At 41.4% G+C, this 18716-nt stretch overlaps 1 protein-coding gene across 1 annotated transcript in view; it reads right to left on the bottom strand.

The window, feature by feature from the left end:
• Positions 1-18716, bottom strand: part of TENM4 (teneurin transmembrane protein 4) — a 342526-nt gene that overhangs the window by 38838 nt on the left and 284972 nt on the right. Inside the window, exons 20-22 of the mRNA XM_053934325.1 lie at positions 14029-14261; positions 4651-4805; positions 714-1591 (exon numbers count right to left, since the gene is read on the bottom strand). Coding sequence (XP_053790300.1) covers positions 714-1591; positions 4651-4805; positions 14029-14261 — 1266 coding nt within the window. The remainder of the gene's footprint in view (positions 1-713; positions 1592-4650; positions 4806-14028; positions 14262-18716) is intronic.

An 18716-nucleotide genomic window follows, 5' to 3' on the forward strand; every position in this document is an offset into this window, starting at 1 on the left:
TTTATATCAGAAATGTGATGTTCGCTTCATGATATTTCTAAGCAGGGAATTGCTAACGGCAGTACAGAGAGGAAGTACAAATACTTAAGATACTGCCATCTCTGGGTTTTTCAATGCATCCTATCTTATCTGTGCTTAAAAACTCTGTGGGGATAGAGTGAACAGTTCTTGAACAGTTCCGAGACTACTTTTAAAGCTTAGTGAGGCAAATTGCAACAGTAGGAATTAAGCAGTCCATTAATTACAGAATTGTTTCCAGAGCAAGCTCTCATTAGTCATTGCTAATTGTCATTCTACATCAGACATTTCAAACAGGCTCAAAAAAGACACTGCAGCAGGAGGCAGGTGAAAAGCTGTGAAAAAAGAGGCTCTGATGGAACTTTCATACTTCCAAGGCTTTCAAAGCCAAAAAAAATTCTCTGACATGCAATCTAAATCTCCAGTCCTGACTACAGTTAAGGAGAACCAGGTGTCCAAATTACTTAGAAAAACTCAGCAGAAATTCTGTCTGACTCTTGACTTGGTAGAGGGAGCTTATTCAAACTCTAATTCACCTACTGGCAGTATCTAATGTTTGCATGAAACGCAATACTCTCTGTTCAGGCCATTTTATTTGGACAATAATTCTGATCAGGGAATTAAATTCTGCCAACTTGCATAGTTCAGAGAACACAGAATGAAGTCAGCAGTCCCAATATTCATAAAATACTTACTCATAAAATGTTGTCCAACCATTTTCATTGCTTTTAGTGGCAAGGAGACCAGAGTTGCCGTGGTAAGTCATCATGGCTACTTCATGCCCCTGTGTTGTAACACTCTTGAGTGCACTGTTGGTACCAATTGTCACCCAGTAGACTTGGCCATCAGGCACCACCAGCCAGAGGGGCATCCCTGTGGAATCTCTTCGGATATTGACCAAGTTGCCATTATTGTCAGTGATCAGGGTTATATCTCCATCTCCAGAATAAGTAAAATTGTAAAGATAATCTCCAGTGGTAAGGCTCTGAGTATAAAGGTGCTTCCCACTGGTGTCAAACAAGTAGAGTTCCTGGTCTATGGGTGAGGATAACTCATACAGGTTTTGTGCGTTGAGGAACGGTTTGTTTTTCCGAATGAAGCGGATTCGGATGTTCCCCAGATCGGCGACATACAGCTCCCCATCTGCACACACGGCGAGGGAGGATGGCGCGTTGAGCTTGGCGTCCTTGGCGTAGCCGTCGTCCCCCGAGAAGCAGTCGCAGTTGGCATCGTTCTTGCAGTCGCAGCTGCTCGGGGCGCCGGCGACCAGGGAGATCTCCCCGTTGGTGGTGACCTGCCTAATGCGGTTGATCTTCTTCTCGTCGGTCTCAGCGATGTACAGGACCCCATTATGGGACACGGCCAGGGCGGTGGCAGACTCCAGCGTGGCGTGGATTGCCACCTTGCTGAGGAGAAAGTGATCCATGCCTGGCACCTGGCAGTGCATGGGCCTCCCTGCCACGATGCGCACTTGGTGGTTCTCAGAGATCTGCAGCACAACGTTGTTGTCGAGGACGTAGAGCGAATTATCCATGGGATTCACTGCCAGATCTGTGGGCCATTCTAGACGAACCTTCATGGTAAAAAAACACAAGGGAATTTTTATAGCAAGACATTTATCTACTGCATGATTGCTATAAATCAATCACAATGAGGATGGAATCTACATGGATTAAAGGGGGAATGGGTGAAAAACCCCACTAATTATTATTTAAGAGGTGGCCATAGAGGATATACCCTGCTATGAGTGAGGGGGCTTAGCTCCTGGTCACATAAAGCAGTCACAGGGGGACACCCACACTCTGCACTGGAACACTGATGGGAATGGGATGATGGACACAGGCAAATCATTCTACGATTTTCCCTCTCCTGTACTTTTTGAAATGATGGAAGCTGGACCTCATTTAGTCCCAGAGACCTGGGACTAAATTTTGCTGTGTGAAGTGCTATGAAATCAGACACACAGAACAGTGATTCTTTTACTAAAGGATTTTTCACACAAGTGGCTGAACTCTTCTTGGTAAATGACAAAGAGGGATAGACACAAAACTGGCAGCTTTGCCAGCATGTGTGAATATCTGTTATAACCCATGGTTTTCTGCTTTATGCTGCAAAAACGCAGAATAGCAATTCACAGGAAACTCAGGCAATTTCAGTTCATGGAGTAGAATACTTGTGCCTTCACGGTGATTTTCACATTTTGTTTTAGCATAATGGAAAAATGGGTTCAGGAGTGACATATCCCAGTTCTACACTGACAATCCACTAAAACAGTGACTGGCAACACCACAAGTGAGTAAGCACTAGAATGACTTCATTTCTAGCTCTGCTTCTGCAATACATTCTTTTCAAGTGAGTCTTCTCTTTCAGTTGCCAAACTTAAAAAACTTTTAGCAACAGAATTCAGAACTTTTTTTTTGGTAAAAACTCCAAGTTGTGCATTTTTTTTTTTATTATTTTGATTTCAGGTTTATATAGGAAAAAAAAAAAAATCCAGTCTTGTGCTGATGGGAACCTATCAGTTCCAGTATAGTTTCTTTGTTTTGAGTCTTCTTTTCCCACCATCCATCTCAGTTGCTGCTTCTTCTCATTTGTCTGATGTGACTAAGTTTAGAGGAGTATTTTGTAACCTTATTGGAAGGAAGAGTGGATGCCAGCAGACTCAGGTCCATGAAAGCATCTTTCACTGTGATTTTATTTAAAACTGAGTAAGGAGAGACCAGGTAAGATACAGGAACACAGGAAATTCCTATTTTTAAGGCCTGTAGTTCAACATCTCTGCTACAGCCATGCTTTATTTTGATGCTTCTATATGCCTTTTCAGTATTTATTTTAAAGGATCAGATGTAAGGTATTTGGTTCATTGTGTCTTCTAACGCTTGAGTGCGTGAGGCTTATTTTCATTGCTAAGCAGTTTGCTGAGCTCTGTCTACTCTGGTTCTCTGCTTGCAAAATCTCCTTCCTTTTCTCAGCTCCTGGCCTATTTTAACCCTTCTTGTAGTAAAACATTATAGCCTGTGGTTATCTCTTTAATAATTCATGCCTCCATCCCTTCCAGTGGTCTTTAAGCTCTGCAGTCTTCAGTTAGCATCAAGAGCTGAGTTTATTCTGAACTGACAAGGGAATTTTAAATTTCTTAAAAACCATTCCTTGTCAACAGTGGCAGCTAAATATTTCATGTCCTCATGTCCCAGGGAGCCTCAGGGACCTGGTAGAAAAGACCCTTCTATCTGCTGTAAATGATGAAAAGCTGCTTCCCAAGCTGGATTTTATTTTTTAATTAAGCTTGTATTCAGTATGTTTCTCTAGAACAGTAGTGGTTAATCTGCCAATCCCAGTACAGGTTAATCTAAAAATGGTTCCTGTCATTTTATGAAAGGAAAAAAAGGAGTTTTCATCTGATACATGTTCATCTCAGAAGTGTTTGAACATGACATTGGTTTACATAGGAGCTACATAACCTGGAAGTAAATAATTTTTAAAGCCTGATTATATGACCGTCTTGTGCTAACTGACCCTGAAATTCACATGAAGAAGAAATTATGTCTGTAAGATGAGAAACATACTACAAGGTGGCCTTTAACCATCAAAATTTCACCTCTATAGAAGGCAGAAAAACTTTTAAAGTCATAATTTTAGCTTGTTCATAAATTACAGACAGTGGGAGCCAGTTGCAAGGAAGCAAGAATAATCTTTTCAAATTAGAGGGAAAAAACAAAAACAGATTCCATATGGGAGCATGGAAATTATCGAGGTAGTTACAAAAAGGAAACCCCATTGACATCTATTGTGGCTGAATAACAGTACTTAGCCCTCCAGCTACGATCTATATTTTCATAGGAGAGGACAACATTTCTGCAGTCAGGCAAACAACAAGTGGCACAAAGGTTTCAAAGGACACTGTCCTAAACTGGCACAATTTGACAAGTTGGCCAGTGCCACACAAAACTGAGTGCTGGGCTGTAACAGATTTCTCTTCTGCACCATCCAGCAGCAAAGCAATCAAAATCAAAATGAGATTTTTCTTTCTTCTTTTTTTCTCTCCACCTTGAAGCAGCAGGACTCAAACGCCCAGCATGATGGTAGCTGCAACCAATTTGCAATCTGATGCAATTCAAGATTCTTGTTTTCCTGCTGTCGCTAATTTTGGCACCACATCCTCCAATCAGTATTTCCTATGTTAATTTGATTCAGGTCTAAAATTGTGGTGGACCAAATTAGGATGAGGGGAAGAAAAGAAAAAAACCTGTGATTAGCTAAGATGTTATAATGGAGCATGGCATATAGTCCATGGCATATAGTGAGACATGATCGTAACAACCTGCCTTCCTAGGAATCTCTGCTTTCCCACTGACTGGAAACTCTGAAAGAAGTCAGTTCTGTGGCTGGGACATCTTTAAAAATCTCACCCCCAGAAATCTATGAGATAGAGCAGTCAAGTGTTTCCTTCTGTCTTTCAAGGGTAATTCTTTTATGATCCAGTCAATTTTATATCATAAACTATGTAAAAATGCAACTTTTCTTGAGCCCTTACCTCTTTGTCAGACCTGCTGGGGAAACACACAGACATGCAGATAAGGGTGAAGGTGTAGGCTTGCATTCTGTAAAAACAAAACCAAACTACTGTCTTACCTGAGAAATGTCCATAACAGAGTCACAGCTGAGAGGCCGAGCAGATGTCAAGTCATTGGAACCCAACACGGTTGAGATGATCCCATTCTGATCAATCCGTCTGATCATGGTGCCATCCACAAAGTAAATCAGCCCAAACTTGTCCACGGTGATGCCTGGAAAGGAACAAAGAAAGACAGTCTTGTGAGGCAGCCTGACACGAGAAGCAATGTATTTTATAGCATTCCAAATGGATGAGAGGAGAGTTGGGCATGTGGGAGTCCTGGTTATCAAGAGCTTTGAACTGGCACCATTCCATGGAAGGCACTTTTCAATGCAATTCAGAAATCCCTGCTCACTCCTGGAAAAGGGCATGGCATTCGGTGAACTGCTGAAATGAAAAGGTTTTCTAATAACTGCGTGTCTTGCATGTTCAGAAACCTGGTTTTATTGCTCATGGCATGAATGGTAAGCTATGCACGTAAAAATGTTACACTGATGAATCTTTCAAAAATGGTGATAAAGAAAGGCTGTGAAAGATCCATCAGGTCAATCAAATTCCAGAGGGATGAATGAGAAAGGGTTTTCCCTAGGATAATCCCACTAATATACAGTATTTCAACTGATTCTGAACTCTGCTAGTGATTAATTTCATTGCTCAAACCTCCTTTGTAGACATACTCCTGTCAGTGGATTTGAGGTCTGCTGACAGCAGTTACAGGCTGCTGATCTCATTTCTTACTCTGCAGATAGACCTCTACACTTTCTAATTAGACCTCATAACAGTCTATGAGTGTGATCATTCTAATTTTACGTATCAGAAAAATAACTGACAATGTGATTCTCAAAGGGCAGAGAGAAAGGTCATGACCGAGGCATGAATAAGAAGTTAGGGGTTCTATTCTCCTCCTCTTTGTGCAAGTATAAATTAAAATAACTCCACAGTCATTCACCTCATCTACCCTATAGAGGCAGAATGTCACTCAGCATAATATTTGAGTGTGTTAAAGACACTAAAAGCTTTTAAAAAAATCAGAAAAGTAATGTAGAGGCCTGTAACATCTTTTTCTATGCAAAAGAAAATTCTGCTTGAAATATATGAATATTAGGATCTCCCTGTTTGGTTTCTTTTGCTTTCAGGGTTAACAATCACTTGGCAAAAAGCAGACATCTGCATTGTGCATCTAAGCAAGTATCTGAAACTATTCCAATCAGTAGAGAGAGAAATCTACTTTGAGAGTGCAATTTGTATCACCCTAAAGCCCATATCCCCAAGAGATTATACAAATCCTGCTAGAAACACCTTTCCCTCCCATTTGACTATAAAAGGATACTACTGCAAATATCTCTAAGGAAAACATTTATATTGTAGGCAGATTAAATTACTGAGCTGGATCCTCACAAGACTGACTCTTTGGCTGTCATCTTGGTGACAGAAATTATAGAAATTCTGTTTCAGATAGAAAGCTTTGAGAATGTTTGAAGAGTGATCAGACCTTGTGTTCCTCCAAAATGCTGTTTTGTAGCCAGATCCCCTTATTTGAAACATCTACACCCTCAGTCTCCATCCACTGTGAGCTCTGCTGTGAAGTGCAGATGCAGCAGTTCACAGATGAAAAATTCTGTATTTTCATAGAGTAGGGACTAATCCTCTGATTGCTTTGGCAACTAAAATCATGGCCTTCAGCCAGCACTGTAAGTATTGCATGGGCTGGAAGCCATGGAGGTAGGTGATATGTGGAAAAACATAGCAGATTTGATTATAAGGAAATCCACAGAAGATTATCTAGCCTGGCAGAAAAACATCAGGACTAAGTCATTGTTTGAGAGAAAGAACAAACTTCTGCATTGAGCTGAGATAAAGGAAGGGATTCAGACATGGTTGCAACCTGTTGATTCCAAGTCAATTAGGAGTCAGAAAACTGGTGTTTCAGATCACTTAGCTGAATGGGAGCTGTGTATTATTGCCAGCAGGCAAAACCAGCATTTTCGTTACTTCTTCACAGCATTGCCCTGTTTGAAGGACATCACTTTGACCTGGACTGGATATTTGATCATCAGAGCTGTGTGGTTTCAGAATAGCCTCTATAGCTGTGAGAAAAAAAATTACTTGCTGCTTTCAAGATGAAGTTCATTAATTTTGGAGGGGATTATATAGCAGGATTGCTGAGATAATGGATGACAGGACTGAATGACCTAAAAGATTGCTTCTAGTCCTACACTTTAATACCTGTGTTGAATTCATGCCAAGGACTCATCTTTGCAGGGCCATGAAACAAGAGCCCCGAAGAGGAGCACAAAGTAACTGCTAGAACATCTGAATTTACTGAGGATAGTGAGGCACTGGCAAAAGTTTCCCGAAGAAATTGTGGCTGCCCCATCCCTGGAAGTGTTCAAGCGCAGGTTGGATGGGCTTTGAGTAACCTGGTCTAGTGGAAGGTGTCCCCCACAGGGTGGGTAAGAACTAGATGATCTTTATGGTCCTTGCCAATCCAAACCATTCTATGATCTGATGAATGCTATGGGAGAAACCACAGTAGTGGTAGCCATTTATTCTCACTATAAATATAAACACATCACATGTCTTTTAGCACTTCGTTAAATGCTTGCAGAAGGTTCTGATGGGATAAGCATCAATATCTCACTGGCATCCATGGCTTTCAGGAATCTATCTTCACCTGCCATGAGATCTGTCAGCACTATGCTCTCTTCAATGGATCCTTCCAGGATACTGGCACATGTCACCTGTCACTGGCATCTGCTGTTGAAGGTCTCTGCTCCTCTTAATTATTTTGCCTACTGAGTGTCAAGTTCTTTCATGTTTGCTGGCATTTGCTTAAAAACCAGGAACACAAGTGAGCTCTTTAAGCAATATGGCAGATGTGCTGTTTTTAGGAAGAGGCATGATAGAAGGTTTAGTTGATCTTAATTGGCTTTTGTAAAACACAAGAGTCTCTTACCCATTCCTTGGTTCACAACACGTATTTTTCCGGGTGCCTGTCTAGTACTCTGTGTGACAAGCCGAAAGCCAGTGAAGGGTGGCAGGCTGGATAATGCGATTTTCAATGAGGCAGAATTTTCTCCCTTAGCTAATTCCATATGTATTGGATTGGATTTATCAGCAGCGTATGCTGGTAGTGGATCACTGTGTGCAGTGCTGGGGTTTGATGGCTGGTCTGATTACCCAGTTACAGTAATAATAACCTGGATGCACTTCGGCCCTCAAGCCAGCTCTGATCAGCTGATAGGGCACAACTTTATTTTGCATTCCAGCTTAGACAAAGAGCTTGCACACCCGAGTAAGTGGAAGTGGGATAGCAAAGTTACCACTCATCACCCTGCTCCAGGGCAATGGTACGTGTATGTGTTCTTATCACTGAGCATTTCTCTGCTTATCCCTCTTTCACGGAGGCTAAGCAATCTCAATTGCCTCACATTTCCTGAGATGTTCTGTAGGTCAGCAGAGTTTGCAGTCTGTCAAAGCCCCACATTCCCACTTGCACACATTCCTTACGTGGCAGCTGCTCCAAATCCCTCCTGGTTTTGCTGATTGTCTTGGAATCAAAACTAATTATGGAGAAGAGCCCTGCTATCCCACAGACAAGGGCCTTTGGATGGATGACTTCTGTGAAAAGGGGAAAAAGCATCTCATGGATGCTTTGCAGCAGATTGTAGAGGTTAGGTTGGACCTTTCTGTTTCCTTTCTGATATAGGCACAGTTCCAGCGCTGGGAGCTGGCTCCTGAACAGGCACAGAAATGGGTAATTCACATGTTATGCGTGTTAAGCCCAAGGCCTTGGTTTGCTTTGGCAGAAGGCTCCTCTCATATTTCCATAGGAACATAAGGGAATTACAGCCTTTCAGCATATAGCTCGAAGTTCAGCTTCACAGTTACTAAGAGGAAACAGCTGCTGCCACTACCCAGGTAGTGTTGCAGATCCAAACCTTAAGTTCTGAGATATGAAATACATACACTATGAAATCATGCTGGCTCCCCTTGCATAAGCTGAGATCCCTCACAAAATAAAGGCTTGTAGCACCATGTGCATCTCACCAGTGAGCTGTGCTGATAGAAAGTTGAAGTGATGACATTTGCTTGAAATGTCAGGACCTTGTAGCATGAAGAGGTGACAGCACAACATTATGCTGCAAATAGCTACCGGGACATGGTGAGTTTCTTGTAGAAGACAAACCACTAAAAGTGATTGCATGGTGCATATTGCTCTAGTTAGGAAAAGGGGAAAACCCCTTTTAAGTGAGAAACCAGGTGCTTAAAAGAAATCCAAATTTGGACCTTTCTTGTCTGACTGGATACTGAATGACTGAGTAATAAAATGGCAGATCAAAATTAATGTCAGTAAGTACAGAAGAATTCACTGGGGAAGGAGAAAGCCTAACTGCCCATATACATTGACAATATGAAAAACAGCACACAGCAAAAAGATTCTGGAATTTCTGCAAAAAGTTTTCTGCTAAGATCAGTTTTGTGCTGTGCAGTGGTCAAGAAGGGAACTACAAGACAGCAAAGAATTAGCAAAGACACAGGAAAAAGACCAAAACAGTGGCTTGGCCTCAAAAGGACCATTCTTTTTCATGACCTGGCTAAAGAAATTATGGAAATTATTTGCACAAAGTGCCTGGAAGAGTAAAACTAGGTGTTCAGGAAGGTTTCTAAGCTAATTGATGCTGGAACATAAGCACGGGTCTGGTGCAACTTCTTCAGAAATTCCCCTAAATGCTGATGACTAGCATCTGGAGTGTTAGCACAGGAAGACCACATTGACCCTGTCCCTAAATGTCTCTTCTGGCCAGAGTAAGGGACAAGAAATTTTGTTCAGTCAGCCTCTGGTCTTCCTCGAAATGGTCCTATTATTATCTGACCATAAAAATGTTAACAGATTGTGGAGGGTTGGTTTCCTCAATTAATTATGTCGAACTCTTCAACACTTAGCGAACAACTGAAATTTTGTTTACACATTCAGCAGGGCAGAGTGAAAGAACCAATCTGTCCCCAAATTAATTACTTCATTTCACATTGGTGTTACAGTGCTAAATGAATGAGATGCCCTCTCTCTCCCCACGTGCCTTCTGAAACCTTCTTCCTATTGTGTCAGACTTGTCACTGCAATCTCTCTTAATTGCAAGCTCCTTGGTAATTTCTCTGCCACAGCATTTTCCTGAGAAGAACCAATGGTGAGGACTCAGATGAAAAGAAATACTCTGACAAGCTGGAGTTTTAATTTTTCTTTAGATTGCTTGTAGAAGAGGATCATTATTAGCAGATGATAATTAGGAAGTGGTAACACTTTAATTTGCAAGGATATATTGAAATTCATTAGCATCTGAAAGCTTTACTGTGTTCTGTGGCAAATGAATTGGATGGATCAGACTGGTTCCTAATAGCTATGATAAATATCCTGACCAAACCACTGCTACCCCTATTTCATCTGTGGATCTGTCCACAGTGGATCTATCTAACACAGTGTTCTGTGTTTCTGTAGCCTACCTTTATTAAACAAGCCAAAGATGGGTAAAGTGTGAAACTCCTGGAAGGTTTTACCCCACTTAATGTCTTTTCTAAGCTGATGGTCTAAAAGGAGTTCTTCCTTCACTGGAGTGAGACAAGAACCTCCGTCCAGAGGGTACTTCAGAGAAATGTATTGACCTGTCAATACAAGTGATAATGGTTCTGAACTAAAACAGGATGCATTTAGATTATATATTAGAAAGAAATCTTTTCCTGTGAGGGTGGTGAGCCACTGGCACAGGTTGCCCAGAGAGGCTGTAGGTGCTCCATCCCTGGAAGTGTTCAAGGCCAGGCTGGATGGGGATCTGATCAGCCTGATTTAGTGTAAGGTGTCCTTGCCCATGTCAGTGGGACTGGAAATGGATGGTCTTTGAAAGTCCCTTCCAACCCAAAGCATTCTAGAATTCTATGGAATTATCCCCTCTGAACTCAAGGAAGCTGAGGTGAGAACTGAAGGAAGTGATCAAAACAATGGGGAAAAGTCTGCTGCTTAGAATGTGCAGAACCATTCTGAACAGTGCTTGCTGCAGTGGGAACCTCATTCTTCAGGCTATCAGATCCAGGAGAAGACCAGCACCCCCAGAATGTGGTTCATCCCACCTTGAACATGTGCATTGTCACAGAATGAACCACCTTCAGGGTACTAATTTCTTTCCTCTGAGAAGAGACCCACAAAAACCTACTTAGACCAGATGCTTAACTGGTCCAAGGGACTAAAGGTATAGGCAAAGGCATATGTTGACAGCTCATGACTATTTCTCCAGCCTTAATGAATTGCTGGTTTTCATCTGGCAGGAAGGTATCCCTCAGTATTTTCCAGCAAGCTGCAAATAACAGGTAATTAAAACACCATGGAAGGCAAGACTTTTATTCTTTATGATTTTTGAAAAAGTGCAAAGATGTCCTTAAAATACAGAAATCCTACTTAGCATGAAGCAATTACGTTCAGAGAAAAAAAGTCGCTTTAGGCTTAAAAAGTAGAATCCTGTGAAGAGCAATGATTCTTGAAAAACTGACTTTCCAAGTCCTTCACTGGCCAGCTGGTATTTCTATAGCTAGAGAATATTCTTCTAATTTCCTTTGACCATTCACTTACAAGTGTTTATTTGCCTGCCAAGACGCAAGAAGCAGAGGGTCACTTGAGATCTACTGGTTACTTATACAATCAATCATTTTTATTTTGAACTATTATGAAATACACGAGGGAAGAACATTTGCTGGATTTTTCTGCTAGGATGAACCACTGTGCAAGTATAAACAATGATGACATTACATTGTCAGCATGTGTTTTCACTGTTCATCATTCATTGAGGGGACTGGGGAGTGAGTCACACCTGCACCAGCCATTGCCTCAGCAGAATTTGCAAAGTCAGGTTAGAATCAGATCAGGGAACACTGTTTAGGAACTTTCTATTGGCAGTGCAGGCTTTCTGCATTATTATTTTCTTCTTGTGATTTTGCTTCATGTCATTTCCTCTTTCACCCTCAATTTACTTCTGTTTTGTGAAATTTTGGAGCTATGAGGAATGAATGCATGAATTTTGCTGTTACATGATTGAGGTGGAAGAATGGCCTCCTGAGAGCTTCAGTTGCCAGCAAGATGGATTTCAGTGCTGAAAACTTTGAACTCCAGAGCTGTTTGCTATAGCAAAGCAGAAACATAAGTCATCTAAACCTTGTAACATTCACCCATGGATGGAAATGAATAATACTCCTCTTAACTTGTACAAGGGAGAAGAGAGGACTAACAAAAGTGGTGGGGTATTTTTTTTTTGCACTGATTGAACTTCAAAGAGGTGCAGAAAATTGGATTACAGATTTCTGGATTCCCTGATCTCATGATTCATCTGCTGGACTGCCTGAATCTCTCTGCCCAAGTCACTTAATTTTCCTTGTAGTCAGCCTTCTCATTACAGTGAGACAAATTCTACACTACAAACTGACCACCAGTAGCTGTTCCTTTACTTTATCTGTGCTTCTAGCAATACTTTAGCCCAATATAATGGTTAACTCATGGGATTCTTGAGTGCTTGGAAACCATGCTGGACTCTTTATTACAGGGGTAGAAGTCTGAGTTTTGATGCTTTTTTGCAAATATATGTCCTCCAAAGTACATCTTCCTGCATCCTTACCAGGAAACAACTAGGTGACATAACAAAAAAAACCCACAAAAAACCCCCAAAACAAAACAAACCCACAAAAAACAAACAAAAAAAACCAAACAAAAAAAAAACCAACAAAAAACACAAACAAACACCCAAACAAACAAAAAAACCCCAAATCCAAACAAAAACAAAAACCTCAAACAAACAAAAAACCAAACTAAACCAAAACCAAAAAAAATCACAGCCAGACCTGACACAAAAGATCATTAAATCAGTTTGAGTTTCCCGGATTCAGTAACAACGTCATCTCTATGTCATAAAAAAATAACTTCCTGAGAATCATAGAATCATTGAAGGGGACCTTTAAAATAATTTAGTTCCAAACTCTTGCCATGGGCTGGGACTCCTTCCACTAGACCAGGTAGATCAAAGCCCTATCCAACCTGTCCTTGAACAATTCCAGGGATGAGACAGACACAGCTTCTTTGAGAATCTCATCTGCTCTTAGTGAAATAACTTTCCATAAAATCACATAGTGGTCTGGGTTGGAAGAGGCCTTTGAAACTCATCTAGTCCAAACCTGCTGCCATGGGCAGGAGCACTTCTGAAAGGATCCCTGGGTTTTGTTGAGGAGCTGCTTTACAAAGAGGTTGGGATAGGCTTGGCCATTGTTGTGGTGAGGAAGCAGGGAGTGACCACTCCCCAATACAATGCTAAAAAAAAAAACCAACCTGCAGCACATTGATGTCAAAGCCAAGAACCTATAAATAACTCCTTGCACTCTGAACAGCTGCGCAGAAGACAATACATAACAGGCAAAAATACCCCATCTCAAAAAACATTCCTGTATGGGTGTCCTTCCCAGCCCTCTTAACAAACACGGTCGAAAATCTGTGTACAAACAGTGCCTTCCACCTCATCTCTATCCCCTCCACCTCATCTCTATCCTCTGTTTTTTTTTTTTTTTTTTTTTTTTTTTATTGAGGTGCTGTGGACAGCTGGGAAGAGTGACATCCTCCATCTGCAGAGCTTGTTACCTTGAGATTGCCAGACTGAAGTCTTGGCTACACACAGGACTGCATACATACACACAGGACTGTTTGGCTAAATCTGTTTTGAACAATTTAGTTCACAGCCATGAAGTCTGTGTAATGCTTTTATTCTGATTCTGTGCTTTTATCACATTTCAGGATATTGGAACCAGGTAAAACTAAGCTGAATTAGACCACTCCACCCCCTACAGGATTTAAGATGGATGCTGTGGTACATAATGTCAATGTCTAAACCACCATTTGTGTATCTCTGAGCTGTATGCTAGTTTTGCTGCCCTTTTATCTATCTATCTATCTATCTATCTATCTATCTATCTATCTATCCACAGAAATGCTTATAGGGCTTTTTTTAATGCCAAGAAAGCCTCAGTGAACTGAATGTTAGTGATTCCTGCCTAGGTTGGGAGGGACCAAGCACTGTTGGTAAGGAGGAGTAGTGGCTCCACAGGTATAAAAGTGATGGGTGAATTTATTCCATTGCCCTCTGGACACGTGCCCATCACTGAATCTCTCTGGCTCAGCATTCCTCCCAGCCACATGAATTTGAAGAACTATGACACGACTAGCTGAGGGTGAGAAATATTCACTTATTTCCAGGAGCAAGCCCTTAGGATGTGTTTCAGAATTGGAGAGGAGAGCAATCTCCAGTGTGACTAAACAAGCTGCTTTCAAAAAGCCCCCTTTAAAAAAGGCAGTGGAGAAGAAGCAGTCTCACCCCTGGGATTTGTAAGAGTGGCATCAGTGCCTTTGCCTCCATCTCCACAGCGCGTATCATCAAATGGGAGGCACTGATCCCCAGTTCCAGCCAAGACCTCCGAGTTCTTCACAATGTCTTTCACTGATGTGGTTGACTTGATTTTATAGATACGTCGGCTGTTGGTGTCCGAGAGGTAGATGGAGCCGGTGATCGGATCTGTGGTCAAGTAATACTTATGAGCTGGGCTGTGGCTGAAAAACAAGGGTATGACATTATTAATGTTTTGGATGATGTGTTTCCTTAAGTCAACAGGCAATGCAAACACTTTAGAGAACAAAAATACACAGGGCAGAAAGACTGGGAAAGTGAAGGAGTGCTGTTTTAGACAAGGTTAGTACAGGGTGTGTTACAGCATGGGATCCCAAGCTGTATCCATTAGCAATTGCTGTGCCTGGGAGCTCCCTGGCATGGAGGGAAGCAACCGAAGGAAAGGGCTCTATGGTCTGAGTTTGAGCCAAAACCATGCCAGGAACTACTACAGGTTGAGTTCCAGTGCCTGTGTTTGTTTAATTTACTTGTTATAGACATAGTCCTGAAACTGGTATTCATGCAGTGCCCAGAAGTGAAGGGAAAACAGAGGACAGTAGGGAAATAAAACAAATAATGATGTAAAAAATCTGCCCTCCCAACAAAGACTGATATAAACTCCAAAAGGAGATTCCCTGTATAAAGCACTTGAAGATACACCCTTCAAGATCACTACATCAAGGTTCATCTGGTGCTCTTGCTGACTCCAGCAAAGACTCTAAACTTTTATTTTGCTCTCAGGGAGATTAAGGGAATCCTGCCCCTGAATTCAGCTGGACCTCAGTGATGAGAGAAACAAAATGATTCCCTGAGTGGCACATTTTGCCCCAAGGAAAGCATGAACTGGTATTTGGCTGAGGAACCTGAACGTCAGTCCCCTGTTGAACACCCTCTGCTCACTGTTTCCTTGGACACAAGAAAGGGTGGTGGAGAAAACAGGATGAGCAGACAGAATGATAATATTTTTAGCTTCATGATTGCAACACTAAATGAGCCCAAGACTGAAGAAATTAATAAACTAGAACCCACTTTATGGAAAGCATCCAATAGGACTGGCCAGAAAAAAAAACAACTAGATGGGTTTAGACAAAATTTAAACTATTATCTTTGCAAGGACTTTACCTGTGTTTTAACATAGATACTTAAGTTATTAATATATTTTATTAAAATTGTTGACTACTAGTGTGTATTGAGCCACATCTCTTCTAAGCCTGAAACCAACAGGTTAGACTTTTAACATCTCTCCTGAACAGATTTATTTTCCTTCTAAGAAAGCCTAAGTAGTACTTAGAACAAGTATGAAAAGTATCTACTTTTCTCCAGAACACCTTCAAGCTGTCCAAACTCATCAAGTCCAAAGAATTCATAATAAAAATCTAGGCCACAGTTCACATTTTTGCACTTAATGGAATTGTTCCAGGAGAAGTTCCAGGACTAGAAACTTGAGTGTCAATCACATTTGACTCTATTCTGCATATAGAAAATTCCTCTCAACCTTTATGTTAGGAAAATTACCCCCTCTTCAGACACATAAAAATTACGGAGTTATTCTCATCTTTAAAAAGCAGTAAATTGGTTCTTCATTCAAATTATTTAATACTATGGGGGTGGGGGGAAATTTATTCTGGAATATCCCTTGTGATTTATCCTATTAAAGTCTGAACAGATTTCATCTCCAAAAATGACACTGATTCTTGCTAAATAAAATGCTGTGACCTTCAAGACAGCTCCAGCCTGACAGTTCAGTCTCCATCTGTATTCCTTCCCAATGACAGCAGGCTGGGAGGGTATTATTTCATTTACCTGCATGTCACTCACACTAAGCAAGTGGCTTCAACCCTGGTGGAAGAAGTTCCCTGTGGGAATCCATCATCCATTTTGATCAGGGCCTTGCATTTTCTGCTGACTGTCCTAACAAAGCCCTGCTGAATGTCAGTAAGCTCTTGAGCTGTTCATAATCTCTATTTTGCATGGGAGGTGGACAAGAGGAGGACAGTTTTAATGGCACTTTGCAATCCTTTACCATCTTTGACTGGCAAGCACAGATAACTTTCCCAGAGTTTTAGAGCAGGCTATGTGCAGATGGGCAAAGGCAAATGACTTACCCAGAGATGGAGAAAAATGGGGACAGAGAGAAATTCCTGCTCCCCTCTCCCAGCAATATTGTAGTGATTTATTTTTGGATTGCACAGCCTCACTCTGGTGGATTTTATTATTGATTACAATCTTCTGTAAAAAAGAGAGCTTTTAAAACAATTTTCTATTCCCAGCTCTTGTATAGAATAGATGCTGAAACAACCTGTTAAAATGGTCAAGCTGGAATTTACCCCCCTGGCCTCTGCCAACTGTTTTCAGCACTGCAGAGAGTTAGTATCATACTCTGCCCTGGCATGAATTGCACTGTGTTATACACTGGAAGTTTTTTTTGTCACTTTGAGATCCTTCAGGGTGAAAGATGCTTAAATAAACATACATTGGTCATGTAAAATCTCCCAAACTCCTTCCCTTTATCTGTGATAGTGCATGAGCAGTGGAGCCAGGAACACTGAGGATTCACTTTTTATTTAAAGCCACAATCAGTAGGCAAATCCAAGTGGTAAACTGGACTGGGCTGAACAGCAACTGAAATAAATATGCCTGGAGTGAAGCATAGAAGACTTTTTTCCCCCTTTCATCCTCTCTTATTTTTTAGCTAGGTAACAGTCCAAAACAAAAGACAAAAATTTTTACTATTCAAAAGACTTGATCAGCTATACTATTTGTAGTCTTAGAATATTTATCCCCCATATTGGCACTGCCACTAGAAAATGACTGTGGAGGAAGAGCTGATTTCCCATTCAGAGTGTTCCTTGAGCTATTGCAGTTTTTTAGAAGAAAACCTGAGCAATCCATTGATATTTTAAACCCCCTGAAGCAATAACACTGAAGTTGCAGTGATGGATTGGGCTGATCCCTGGCCAAGAACTGACATTTTATGGGTATTATGGGCACAATGGTGTAGTCACTGGGAATGAGAACAGTTTCATGGTTCTGCAGGCCAAAGTGAAATGGAGGTGATACTGCTTCCCTGTATACCTGTGATGTGCTGGGAAAGCACAGGAAAATCTTTCAAGTCCACAGTGATCCCACTTCTTTGGGGTTGTGTATAGTCTCTTCCATACATCTCTCTTCTCCCTTTTATTATTGTCATTGTTTGGACAGGATAGAGCCAGTATCATTTAGGGAGCTCTGCAGGTATGTTAAGAGATTCAGACTCTATTTTAAAGTGTTTGTGCTTTATGTGATTTCTTAGACACAGGCACAGAGAAGAAATGGGATACAAAGCTGGGTGAGCTGGCAGAGGGGCATGAGGCTTGGATTGTGGATTGCCTCAGTTGTACTATGGTATGTACACAGGTTTTGAACAAAGGCTGGTATTCTCCCTTTGGGCCCAGAGACCAGTTTTGGAGGAGTCCTAGGAAGGAAACTCCTGCTCCAGAGTGGGAAGCCAGTCTCTAAGGAAAAGAGATGAGAAAAGGGAGATGGTCCCTTTTTTCAGCAGGTTCCCTACAAAACATCAGCACAGCAGACTACACCTTTTTATGGTTTCTGTAAAATGCCAAGCTTTAGACAGTTACAAAGTGGATGCTTACATCAGAGCTGGCTGCCTTAATTCCCTTTACAAGCAATGGAGAGAAATATCACCTTTTGGGGTAGGACTTGTCTATTTTCAACATTTGGCTTACAAGATTAACTGTATCTTAGTTTCTCAAATGAAAGGACATCTATCACCTCCTCAAAGGACAACTTCTGTTACTGGTAACTGTACAGCTCTGGCTCCCACTGTGGTCAACAGACAGGAGCAGTCACACCACCAAAATTAGTTAGCCACAACCATTGACCTGGATAAACTCCTGGGGCTTCTTTGGATCTGATGTCTCTATTTAAGGACACAAAACCACCTCTTTTTCTGTGCCAGCTACCCACTTCCCCTCTGAGCTTTGCTGGCCATGTGCATTTGCTGGTGACTAAAGAACCACCAAATTCTTGCAGTCAGGAGGTTTTTGTTCAGTGGGGCTGTGTTTCCATGGCTCCATGCTAAGCACCTTGCATCTCAGAACTAGAGGATTTAATTGTAGCTTGTGTGAGGTACTGGTCTTTTTTCCCAGGGTGACACTCAGTTGATTAATACCTAAGGAGGCCACACAGTGCAGTGAGCTGGATTTGTGCTTGGTCTTTTAGTGTTTGCAGTTTCTGTGTGATGCCCAAAGCTCTATTAGTGTGACATGCTGGACAATAAAATGTTATAACATGCCATAAGCCAAGCCAGAGATGGCAAGAGACTTTTTATCTGATCCTAGAGCTGTTTGCTGAGATACCTCTCATTGTCACTAATTGTAGACTTCTCTCTACAGTATGAATGGAAACAAGAAAGGAAGAATAAATTTAAGTGCTCACTTTTTGTGTATTTCCAAGACAGAAATGCCTCACTGCCCTCCACATTCCTGCAGAAAAGGCATCATGACTGGGTGATGCTTTTTGGCTTAGCTAGCGTCCCTCATTTAGGCTGTTGCAGAGTTAGACCTTGGCTACGCACACAGAGCTGTAAAGCCAAGCCTTTTAGTAGGTAGCTCCAGAAC

Source organism: Vidua chalybeata, chromosome 2 (assembly GCF_026979565.1).
Source record: "Vidua chalybeata isolate OUT-0048 chromosome 2, bVidCha1 merged haplotype, whole genome shotgun sequence".
NCBI classification, from domain to species: domain Eukaryota; kingdom Metazoa; phylum Chordata; class Aves; order Passeriformes; family Viduidae; genus Vidua; species Vidua chalybeata.